Raw genomic sequence first — 11,028 nt, 5'->3', positions numbered from 1 at the left:
AGATTCTTCAGAATTTTATTTCAAAAAATCTGCAACACCTAAATATCTTTAATATTTTGCCTCGGAAACCCACATGCACGATCAAGCTAGGTTTTAAGGCTTACGGAACATCGATTGCATTAACTATACGAATATTGTAGTATTCTAATACATTATTTTTTCTCACTTGTTTGTAACAGTTACATTTAAGTATTTTAAGGTTAATCAAATTTGTTCATATGTAACGTTTCTTTTATCTTTGCACAAACCATTTTCCTACGTTTTTCATGTTTTTCTAGCGTTGTATGACTTTTAAACAAATTCCATCGCTATAACGATCGTTATCGAGATGACCGAAGAGCAGCATGCGCTGTATGACCGTCATTAATTTCTACAACATTCGATTCCATTACAGATTCTACTCTGACATCATGATATGAAGAATTATAAATTTCCATATATTTCTATCGATGCACTTATATGTGAGCGACATCATAAACGACATTTACAACATGCTATGAAAAGTTTAATCTTAAACTATAACAAAGATTCATAATATTAAGAAAAGACGTGGTAATTATATTTAAGGCAAGCATTGACGAGCAAAGAGATCAACATGAAATACCAATATTTGATAACATTATTAAAGCTAACAGTTCTTGTTTTACTGCCAGCATCTTATCCTACAATAAATGTTGAAACTCTTCAAACAGTATTCTCAAATTATCAATTCGTGTAAACCTTCGGCAATAAATGATTATAAGAAAATAACCTGACCAAACCAAATGTGTGCAGGCAGGTTGTCCAATAACTTTAAACAAAAGCCTTGCCAAGAAACAGAACAACAAGTACGTTGGACTGTCTCATGAGCAACAAACTACACTACGGGTCTAAAGAACTGTTCCTCCGTCACTGTATCACGTGACGTGTCTCTTTAACAGCCGTTAGAAATGGGCTGTTTGAGAGATTAAAAAGAACTTGAGAATACGCCGAGTAGCATAGGCGGATTCCGATCAATGAAAATCCCAGAGTAAATATTGCATATCACCCCACACACGCGCATGTCATGTCTATGACGAAATTCTTATCGAAATCCTATCGTCTACCCATGAACCACGATTGTTAGAAATGCCTATGATCGTGTGCTATGGCTCCTATGCAATTCTAATGCAACTCTCAGCAAGATCATTTTTAGTCGACAAGAATCAAGTTAATCCTAGCACTTGTATACTCTAGGAAAAAAGACAATACGCGCCAATAACATGCATCATGTAACACCGGTATAGTGCAATACTATCTTGCCTATTTCAATCTAGAAAAGATCCTATTACATCAATATCACAATGGCCAAGGTCAATTCGTTTGCAAGAGTAACTGGAACTTATTTTGATTATTGATAAAATTGCTAGCACTAACGATGCAATCGTAACGTGCACGAAGTGTACTTCCGTTCGTACATCTATAAAGCAAAGAGAAAAAATTAACTATTGTTAATAAAAACTTTTCTTCTATCAAGTTAATATGTGGTTACCCATTTTTTTGCTGTTTCTATTAACGTATCAGATTTCTAATTCTAATGGCTCTTATAATGAAGGTGTAGTATCACGTAGTTAGACTTGAATTATTGAAGTTTTTTGGGAATCTTACATACCCTAAAATAATCATTTTAAACGTTTAGAGTAATATCGTAAATTTGTAAACTAGCTGAAAGTAGATGCATTTGAGTTTGTATTATCGAACTATATGAATACTGTACTAAAATAACTGTTGAAACTAAGAAATGTGCTGTTATCATAATAACAAACCATGTCATGTAATTTCCCAGAAAACAAAGCCTCCTTCCGAGGAGACTCAACACATGCTAAATTTGGTGAAGGAGTGCGAGAGTGGTTACGCAATTTAAGGGATCGACTGTTAGGAAGGAAATTTGGTAGTAATGGTCCAGAAAACAGAGAAATAATGAATCCCAGTAATGCTGAGATACAAGATCGTATTCGTGACTATGGTGGATTCTTCGTAGATTTATGTGAGTCATGACCGAGACCTTTATTTCAACGGATATTGCGCAGATTACTTTCGCTATATTGATTTTAACATTTCCTATATATTTTTAGCTAGAGTCAAATTTGATCCGAGATACGATATTGGATTTCGTATTGGTCATTGGTACTTTATTCGAATGGGAGACAAACTCGATGACGAGTTTGCTTATAACTATTCAAGGGAATGGGACACGTCTTCATTCGTACCTAATCAAAACCCACAACAAATGTCTGATAACGATTGGTTAAACGATAATTATGACGATACATTCACTACCACGAAGTTTTTTCCATCAACCACAGCAAATGCAGTTTTGATGGAAGAAACTACAATGGAAAGTGACATAATTGAAAGCACTTCCACTGAAATATCTCTAGTACAAATGGAAGACAATGATACTGAATCAGCAGGTAACTCAGCAGCTTCTGTTGAAGTTATATTTCCTTAATAAAATATTTGCAAAATTGATAGCATATACATTAATCGGTTCTTATTTTCTTATTATATTTTAAATAATCAATTATATATATATAAATAAAAAAATACATGAAAAATAATCTTTTTAATGAGGAAGTTCACAATTTTATTTCGTAAATTCGTTCTTAAGTGTTACCATGTTAATATTGATGTTCAAATGTACTAAAACAATTTTTACGACGATGTTACCGGTATTATTGTGGCCTTCATGATGGTGGTAATGGATTCACTAAAAGATAAATAATTGTATTAAAATTAAGCATTCAAAGATTATACTGGAAAAAGCAGTTCAGAACTAGTAATTAAATTATTGCATTTAAAATCATCGTGTCTTGTTAAAGCCAAGCCAAGCAAAGTTAGGAAAAATAATTATTTCTTTATTTTATGTAATATAGAAACAAAATGCATGCAGTTAAAGTCAAGTCAGCATGACTTTTTGTAATTAGGAAATTTGTATTATTTTTCAATAGAATTTGTATAATACTTTTAAACATCTAAATTGTCTAAGTGTGTTAGCAAGTAAATAAAACAATAATAGTTATAAATAAAATTGAAAATACACTCTTTTATCTTTGCTTTTAGAATAAAGAATATATTCCACACATTTAGTTATCTAATAGTTATCTGATGTGCTAAAAAATTGTGTTATAATACAGCAATCAAAAGTATGTACTTCAAACTAAATCCAATACAAATAGAATCTATAATCTAATGAAACACAATAATATTTGAAGTTACATGCTGACCATATATAAACATCAGAATAAGAGGCTATTTCTTCTTGAGGTTTGTAGAGCAAATTTAGGAGCATTTGTCTACTTCCTCCCCTAGAAAGTAAATAAAAATCGTATTCCACCGTAGTAGCATGCACAAAAGAGAATAAGTGACTAAATAAAAGACAATCATTGCTATTTATTATATCAGTTTAAAATAATATAGCTTTACTAAAGAATTATATATCTCTGTTATATTTTTGATGTTGTTCTTGAATGATATTAGAAAGAAAAATTTCAGTTTTTAAATTTAGAAAAGAAATAATTGCTAAGCTCATTGCCATTGTATAATATAAATAAGTACATGCAATAACAGATGATTTCCCCTTAAACACATTCATTGTTTAAAATAATTTATTTCATATTAATTTGAGATCAAATATTTTGCGTATTTCTTACCTTCTTAGAAGCTGCTCCTACTTTACTTTTTTTAGTACCCCGAACTTTCTTCATTCTATTTTTACGTTCTTTTCGTTGTTTTCGGGTCAGCTTTTGCTTTTCATAAAGGCCGTGCCTTGCTAGCCTATGTTTTGGTTCGAATTTTTTAGCGAAATCTAAGGTGTCATATATTAAAGCAAATCCAGTGGATTTACCTCCACCAAAGTGTGTTAAAAATCCAAAAACAAATACAACATCTGGTGTTACTTTATACATTTTTGCTAACTTTTCTCGAATCTCAGTTTTTCGTACAGAAGCTTGTCCAGGATGATGGACATCAACTACCTGTAATATAAGTATATTGGTCGTATAATTGAATAACAGATTTATGTCTTAAAATAATGATATTAACTTCTGTAAAACTTACCATTTGTTTCCGGCATAATAGCCGGTTTGTCATAAATTTTCGTGTCCGGATCGTGGCTTCCGTCTGTAATAAAAGATTCAAATATCTTTATTAGGTTATGTTATGTGTACATGGTACCTAGATAAGATCCTTTAATATTAGAGATATAACATCTTCTAATGAATGAAAAAAATACTGGAATTATTTAAATTTAGTCTTAATAAAACATAAAAAAACACTTTTAATTGACATTTAATGTCAATAATGTTTACGTTGTTTGAACACATTTCTTCAGACCTAATACTGTGTTTAAAATTACTTTATAATCTAAATACATATTTTATATAATATATGAAAAATCTAAGTAGATGAATATTACGGTTTCATAATTTATTATATTCTAATTATTTTACGTTACGATTAAACAGCAATTTATGGATATTAAATACATACCATTTTTGTATAATAATATTCTTCCGAATGAATATAAGAAAGAACATATCAGTGTTCCAACCTAAAAAGAATTTCATACTGCAGCGACATGTGTGTAAGAATAATGAACTAATAAAGTTGGAAGTTGGCGCGTGCATCTTAAAAGTAAATAGAAATATTTTTATTATTAATTATTCTTTTATTTTAATTAGAAAGAAATAAAGTATGATAAACGAAAAGAAGATAAAAATATATAAAAAAAGGAAAATTATATATACATACAATTTTAAAAACAAAATGATTGACATCTGGAGTTCAAATTCGGATTATATGTAAATAAGCTGCGACAAAAAAATAATAGCTTTCTTAATATTTTTAGCGTCTGCAACTTCTAAAGATTTTTAAAAGAATAATATTCAAAATATAGTAAATATATTATAAAATTTTATTGTGTTCAGTTATTTGTTTCTATTTATAAATATCAATATAATTTAATGCTAGATTTTACATTGTTGTTATGCAAATCAAATCTCATTAACTTGAAGGTTTATTTTACTTAGGATATTCTCAAATAACAACTATGTGCTCTGCAAATCTTCCTCTGTTTCTTCACATTTCTTAACCATCCCTCCACTTTTTTGTTCTTTTTCCTCTCTAAAATTTCTTTTTCCTTCAGGTCTGTTCTCTCTAGCTTCGTGCAGCCTTCCATCAGGTGCCCTCAGGTGCTTCCAGCCTCTACGCCGCATAGTTCACATCTCCTCTCACGCTCATCTAGATGCCACAAAAGATTCGTTGAGGCCATCGGTCGCTTCGACCGCTCACCGTGTAAGAATGACATAATCTGTCAAAAGTGTCCGTACCGCCTTTAGTTTTATTGTAAAATCTTACCAGATTAGGCTTTGTATCGGTAATCTCTCTGGTGTGCATGTAAGAAGAAACCAACGATTTTTGTACATTTCTTTTTTTGGGGGCATACGAAAGAAGAGTTAGATTTGACGTGTGACCAAATTTATACGACGGCTACTCTAATTTTCTATAAAACAGCTATACTTAAAGGAAGCTATTTACTATACACCGTATGTACGGTCTTTAGCTGTAAATAATCCATATAAGTTTACAAAGTTTAATAAAAATCTTATAAAGCAAAACGTAAATTGGTTAGAAAGAAAGTTTAGTAGTAATGGTCCAGAAAACAAAGAAATAATGAATCCCAGTAATGCTGAGATACAAGATCGTGTTCGTGACTATGGTAGATTCTTCGTAGATTTATGTGAGTCGTGACAGAGACTTTTCTTTCCAAGGGATATTGCAGAGATTACTTTCGCTATATTGAATTTAACATTTTCTATATAATTTTAGCTAGAGTCAAATTTGATCCGAGATACGATATTGGATTTCATATTGGTCATTGGTACTTTATTCGAATGGGAGACAAACTCGATGACGAGTTTGCTTATAACTATTCAAGGGAATGGGACACGACTTCATTCGTACCTAATCAAAACTCGCAAACAAATGACTGATAACGATTGGTTAAACGATAATTATGATGATACATTCACTACCACGAAGTTTTTTCCATTAACCACAGCAAATGCAGTTTTGATGGAAGAAACTACAATGGAAAGTGACATAATTGAAAGCACTTCCACTGAAATATCTCTAGTACAAATGGAAGACAATGATACTGAATCAGCAGGTAACTCAGCAGCTTCTGTTGAAGTTATATTTCCTTAATAAAATATTTGCAAAATTGATAGCATATACATTAATCGGTTCTTATTTTCTTATTATTTTTTAAATAATCAATTATATGTATATATATAAATAAAAAAAAAATACATGAAAAATAATCTTTTTAATGAGGAAGTTCACAATTTTATTTCGTAAATTCGTTCTTAAGTGTTACCATGTTAATATTGATGTTCAAATGTACTAAAACAATTTTTACGACGATGTTACCGGTATTATTGTGGCCTTCATGATGGTGGTAATGGATTCACTGAAAGATAAATAATTGTATTAAAATTAAGCATTCAAAGATTATACTGGGAAAAGCAGTTCAGAACTAGCAATTAAATTATTGCATTTAAAATCATCGTGTCTTGTTAAAGCCAAGCCAAGCAAAGTTAGGAAAAATAATTATTTCTTTATTTTATGTAATAAAGAAAAAAAATGCATGCAGTTAAAGTCAAGTCAGCATGACTTTTTTTAATTAGGAAATTTGTATTATTTTTCAATAGAATTATTATAATACTTTTCAACATCTAAATTGTCTAAGTGTGTTAGCAAGTAAATAAAACAATAATAGTTATAAATAAAATTGAAAATACACTCTTTTATCTTTGCTTTTAGAATAAAGAATATATTCCACACATTTAGTTATCTAATAGTTATCTGATGTGCTAAAAAATTGTGTTATAATACAGCAATCAAAAGTATGTACTTCAAACTAAATTCAATACAAATAGAATCTATAATCTAATGAAACACAATAATATTTGAAGTTACATGCTGACCATATATAAACATCAGAATAAGAGGCTATTTCTTCTTGAGGTTTGTAGAGCAAATTTAGGAGCATTTGTCTACTTCCTCCCCTAGAAAGTAAATAAAAATCGTATTCCACCGTAGTAGCATGCACAAAAGAGAATAAGTGACTAAATAAAAGACAATCATTGCTATTTATTATATCAATTTAAAATAATATAGCTTAACTAAAGAATTATATATCTCTGTGATATTTTTGATGTTGTTGTTCTTGAATGATATTAGAAAGAAAAATTTTAGTTTTTAAATTTAGAAAAGAAATAATTGCTAAGCTCATTGCCATTGTATAATATAAATAAGTACATGCAGTAACAGATGATTTCTCCTTAAACACATTTATTGTTTAAAATAATTTATTTCATATTAATTTGAGATCAAATATTTTGCCTATTTCTTACCTTCTTAGAAGCTGCTCCTACTTTACTTTTTTTAGTACCCCGAACTTTCTTCATTCTATTTTTACGTTCTTTTCGTTGTTTTCGGGTTAGCTTTTGCTTTTCATAAAGGCCGTGCCTTGCTAGCCTATGTTTTGGTTCGAATTTTTTAGCGAAATCTAAGGTGTCATATATTAAAGCAAATCCGGTGGATTTACCTCCACCAAAGTGTGTTAAAAATCCAAAAACAAATACAACATCTGGTGTTACTTTATACATTTTTGCTAACTTCTCTCGTATCTCAGTTTTTCGTACAGAAGCTTGTCCAGGATGATGGACATCAACTACCTGTAATATAAGTATATTGGTCGTATAATTGAATAACAGATTTATGTCTTAAAATAATGATATTAACTTCTGTAAAACTTACCATTTGTTTCCGGCATAATAGCCGGTTTGTCATAAATTTTCGTGTCCGGATCGTGGCTTCCGTCTGTAATAAAAGATTCAAATATCTTTATTAGGTTATGTTATGTGTACATGGTACCTAGATAAGATTCTTTATCATTAGAGATATAATATCTTCTAATGAATGAAAAAAATACTGGAATTATTTAAATTTAGTCTTAATAAAACATAGAAAAACACTTTTAATTGACATTTAAAGTCAATAATGTTAACGTTGTTTGAACACATTTCTTCAGACCTAATACTGTGTTTAAAATTACTTTATAATCTAAATACATGTTTTATATAATATATGAAAAATCTAAGTAGATGAATATTACGGTCTCATAATTTATTATATTCTACATATTTTATGTTACGATTAAACAGCAATTTATGGATATTAAATACATACCATTTTTGTATAATAATATTCTTCCGAAGGAATATAAGAAAGAACATAACAGTGTTCCAACCTAAAAAGAATTTCGTACTGCAGCGACACGTGTGTAAGAATAATGAACTAATAAAGTTGGAAGTTGGCGCGTGCATCTTAAAAGTAAATAGAAATATTTTTATTATTAATTATTCTCTTATTTTAATTAAAATTATAAAAATGTTACAAACGGAATAAATAATTTAATATTTTATTTTACTTACGATGTTCTCAAATTAAAACTTTTTATTTGCATCTTACTTAGACGTACAAAGTTTTATGTTTATTTCTTATTTTGAATAGAATATGAATGACGACGTTATCGACAGTATAGCTTTGAATTCTATGATACAACAGAAGGTGGCGTATAAGTAGTTTCGATTTCTTGATGGTTACTACCTCATGCTTTATGAAACTTTCTGTTCAGAAAATAGCCTTGAGTGAGATATATCAAAGAAAAAAACAATATTTATGATAGTGTTTATCATTTAAATTTATATATTTTGGCAATGGGCTTTATAACAGAGCCATTATTATTTGCAATCGCATTAATTAATACCGGATCTGTGCTGTTTCTTTTAGTATACTTCGTATCCTTTTTTTATTTGTAATAAGTTACACATGACAATTAGAATTCACATTTACTCTTACTCGTATTGTATTTTAATAACATATTTACATATATATTATTATTATTATTATTTTCATGTTGTTACTAGGGATTTTTATTGATTGTATTATTTTCACAATATGGCTAACTTGTACCGGCGCTGTATTTGATTTCACCTTAAAATTTTTTAAATTTCATTTTAAATATATGTTTTTTAATGTTGTTAATTTAATAATTGTTTTACTCTGTGACACTTTCACTGTATTTTACTTGACATATTTATATTTATAGATGATCACATTATCAGATCTCGAATGTGATTATTTAAATGCCCAACAATGTTGTTCTAAATTGAATGCGGTAAATATTATATCTCATTAATTATTTTAACCCTTTAGATTCTATTCATATATGTGTCTATCGAAAACAATTCGTGTGGACTAATAACGCGTATATGCTCTTATCATTTTTGCCAACCTCCCTTTGTTTAAGATTTTTGTCTTTTTATCTTTTATTTTATCAAAATAGTTCACATTAACAGAAAAATCATTACGTCTCCAGTGATTGCAATCCTTATGCGCTTTCTGCACTTAAAGTGTTAATTATATAAAATTCACGAAATTATTTAAACTTATTTTTGTATTATATTTAATTGATAATTAATATTTAACGTTGCTAATCATTTATTGTATTTTGCAGTGGGTTACTCCAAAGTTAGTGACGCATACATTTTTGGTATTTTTGTTATTAATACATGGCCAATTAATATTAACTTTGGTTAATTTGCCTATGACTTTATGGTTGTTCTATGAGTATTTCAGTGTTCCTAGTGGAAATATGGGTGTATATGATCCCACAGAGATCCACAATCGTGGAGAATTAAAAAGACACACTAGGAATTGTTTGATTTATCTTGGATATTATTTAATATTCTTTTTCATTTATCTTTATTGGTAAGTAATATTTCATATATATATATATTCACAGTTTCTTGCTTAACTAATTTATTTGTTTTGATAATAACTTACTTATTTCTTTTGTAGCATGATCATTGCATTGTTGAAGGGAGATCCGGTAAATAGAAATGCGGATGATCTTGTAGACTTCTAACCAAATAAATAATTCTTGTATATGTTTTATACTTGCGCGATAATGTTGTGTGTATAGCAATTATTTTGTTGCGATACATTAATCTCATATATGTTGTTTAGAACGTATAATTGAAATTATTTCACATTCAGACGTCTGTACTCAAACAAATTTCTGGATTAGTGAAGTAATATTTGGTCTATATCAAAAATATTTTTTTAAGGTACTATTTTATTGTTACATCAATTTATATAAATAATTTTTATATAAGAACAAATTACAAAATTATTTAAAATAAAAAAAATTTATATAGATATATATGAAAGAGAGAGTGAGAGAAAGAGATTATGAGGCATATACAGAGTATCCTGTAACTGGTGTTACAAGTGAGCTGAAGATGATTCGGCATGAAAAACTCGAAAAGAATATACTCCCTATATTAAATATACACGTACTTGACAAATTTGTAAACTTATTTTTCTTAAAAACAAAGTCTTATATGAATAAATTGTATTCTACATTTTCTATTTAGTTTCTCATGAGGAATCACTCTCTGCTTGTTTATACTATCAGTTACAAGACACTTTTTATATGAGAAAATGATTAGAAAGTATTTATAAATTATAGAAATATCATAAATTGTTCGAATGGTAAATCATGTTGCAAGTTAATATTTGAAATTTACAGATTCTAGTCTTAAATATATATATACATATATATATATATATATATATTTCAATAACAATTTCTAATACGTTAGTTATTATAATTACAAGACTAGTACACACAATAATATTTTAATATTATATTATAAATATTTATAAGATCATTTCTAAAGAGTCTTCATATCTTTAATCCTATCCAAAAAGCATCTATATGCATTTAGATAAATACAATGTTGTTTAATTAGCAAGTATATATTGCTAAATGTAAAATATTTCTATTGAGTGCCAAATCTTATTTTCTAACAAGTTAATTATATATTTTCAAATGTATATCGACACAATAACAAACACGTGTCTCGAAAGTAATTG

General features: G+C 28.6%; 5 protein-coding genes across 7 annotated transcripts; 3 read left to right on the top strand and 2 right to left on the bottom strand.

Moving 5' to 3' along the window:
- Nucleotides 1-1,431: 1,431 nt before the first annotated feature.
- LOC107064685 (uncharacterized) lies at nucleotides 1,432-2,488 on the top strand. Its single transcript, XM_089171170.1, has 3 exons — nucleotides 1,432-1,573; nucleotides 1,805-2,005; nucleotides 2,094-2,488. Exons 1-3 carry the CDS (start codon nucleotides 1,501-1,503, stop codon nucleotides 2,468-2,470), a joined length of 651 nt encoding a protein of 216 aa, XP_089027296.1. The 5' UTR covers nucleotides 1,432-1,500; the 3' UTR covers nucleotides 2,471-2,488.
- Nucleotides 2,489-2,581: 93 nt separating this feature from the next.
- On the bottom strand, nucleotides 2,582-4,635 carry RpS24 (ribosomal protein S24). Of its 2 annotated transcripts, XR_016176126.1 has the most exons (5): nucleotides 4,510-4,635; nucleotides 4,078-4,140; nucleotides 3,672-3,995; nucleotides 3,246-3,326; nucleotides 2,582-2,728 (listed from the first exon to the last, which is right to left on the bottom strand). XR_016176126.1 is itself a non-coding variant. In XM_089171171.1 (4 exons), the coding sequence occupies exons 1-4, from the start codon at nucleotides 4,510-4,512 to the stop codon at nucleotides 2,726-2,728; spliced, it is 393 nt and encodes a 130-aa protein (XP_089027297.1). In that variant the 5' UTR covers nucleotides 4,513-4,631; the 3' UTR covers nucleotides 2,582-2,725. The 2 variants fall into 2 exon arrangements, 1 of the variants encoding a protein (XP_089027297.1); XM_089171171.1 differs by lacking the exon at nucleotides 3,246-3,326 and having other exon boundaries at nucleotides 4,510-4,631.
- Nucleotides 4,636-5,523: 888 nt separating this feature from the next.
- On the top strand, nucleotides 5,524-6,350 carry LOC149032942 (uncharacterized; the record flags this gene model as incomplete). Its single annotated transcript, XM_089170954.1, is given in 3 exon segments — nucleotides 5,524-5,758; nucleotides 5,848-5,999; nucleotides 6,001-6,350. Coding segments are annotated over 3 exon segments (612 nt in total), but the record flags the coding sequence as incomplete, so codon positions are not given.
- LOC107064687 (ribosomal protein S24) lies at nucleotides 6,344-8,411 on the bottom strand. 2 transcript variants are annotated; one of them, XR_001475510.2, is made up of 5 exons: nucleotides 8,275-8,411; nucleotides 7,843-7,905; nucleotides 7,437-7,760; nucleotides 7,008-7,088; nucleotides 6,344-6,490 (listed from the first exon to the last, which is right to left on the bottom strand). XR_001475510.2 is itself a non-coding variant. In XM_015317665.2 (4 exons), the coding sequence occupies exons 1-4, from the start codon at nucleotides 8,275-8,277 to the stop codon at nucleotides 6,488-6,490; spliced, it is 393 nt and encodes a 130-aa protein (XP_015173151.1). In that variant the 5' UTR covers nucleotides 8,278-8,411; the 3' UTR covers nucleotides 6,344-6,487. The 2 variants fall into 2 exon arrangements, 1 of the variants encoding a protein (XP_015173151.1); XM_015317665.2 differs by lacking the exon at nucleotides 7,008-7,088.
- Nucleotides 8,412-8,588: 177 nt separating this feature from the next.
- cnir (cornichon-like protein) lies at nucleotides 8,589-10,823 on the top strand. The gene is made up of 4 exons (XM_015317664.2): nucleotides 8,589-8,885; nucleotides 9,197-9,265; nucleotides 9,605-9,858; nucleotides 9,949-10,823. The coding sequence occupies exons 1-4, from the start codon at nucleotides 8,805-8,807 to the stop codon at nucleotides 10,013-10,015; spliced, it is 471 nt and encodes a 156-aa protein (XP_015173150.1). The 5' UTR covers nucleotides 8,589-8,804; the 3' UTR covers nucleotides 10,016-10,823.
- Nucleotides 10,824-11,028: the final 205 nt, after the last annotated feature.

Source organism: Polistes dominula, unplaced genomic scaffold, assembly GCF_049000335.1.
Source record: "Polistes dominula isolate Pdom_NZ unplaced genomic scaffold, Pdom_raw_medaka contig_31, whole genome shotgun sequence".
NCBI classification, from domain to species: domain Eukaryota; kingdom Metazoa; phylum Arthropoda; class Insecta; order Hymenoptera; family Vespidae; genus Polistes; species Polistes dominula.
Note: the sequence above shows the minus strand (reverse complement) of the source record. Positions and strands in the feature narration are given on the sequence as shown.

Bases quoted from the DNA above. Each gene is read 5' to 3' on its own strand.
- LOC107064687 (XM_015317665.2), bottom strand. The intron at 7,761-7,842 runs GTAAGTTTTACA...CTTATATTACAG, and splicing joins TATTATGCCGGAAACAAATG to GTAGTTGATGTCCATCATCC.
- LOC107064685 (XM_089171170.1), top strand. From the start codon at position 1,501: ATGTGGTTACCCATTTTTTTGCTGTTTCTATTAACGTATCAGATTTCT. The intron at 1,574-1,804 runs GTGTAGTATCAC...GTAATTTCCCAG, and splicing joins TAATGGCTCTTATAATGAAG to AAAACAAAGCCTCCTTCCGA. The intron at 2,006-2,093 runs GTGAGTCATGAC...ATATATTTTTAG, and splicing joins TGGATTCTTCGTAGATTTAT to CTAGAGTCAAATTTGATCCG.
- RpS24 (XM_089171171.1), bottom strand. The intron at 3,996-4,077 runs GTAAGTTTTACA...CTTATATTACAG, and splicing joins TATTATGCCGGAAACAAATG to GTAGTTGATGTCCATCATCC.
- cnir (XM_015317664.2), top strand. From the start codon at position 8,805: ATGGGCTTTATAACAGAGCCATTATTATTTGCAATCGCATTAATTAAT. The intron at 8,886-9,196 runs GTATCCTTTTTT...TTATATTTATAG, and splicing joins TGTTTCTTTTAGTATACTTC to ATGATCACATTATCAGATCT. The intron at 9,266-9,604 runs GTAAATATTATA...TGTATTTTGCAG, and splicing joins GTTGTTCTAAATTGAATGCG to TGGGTTACTCCAAAGTTAGT.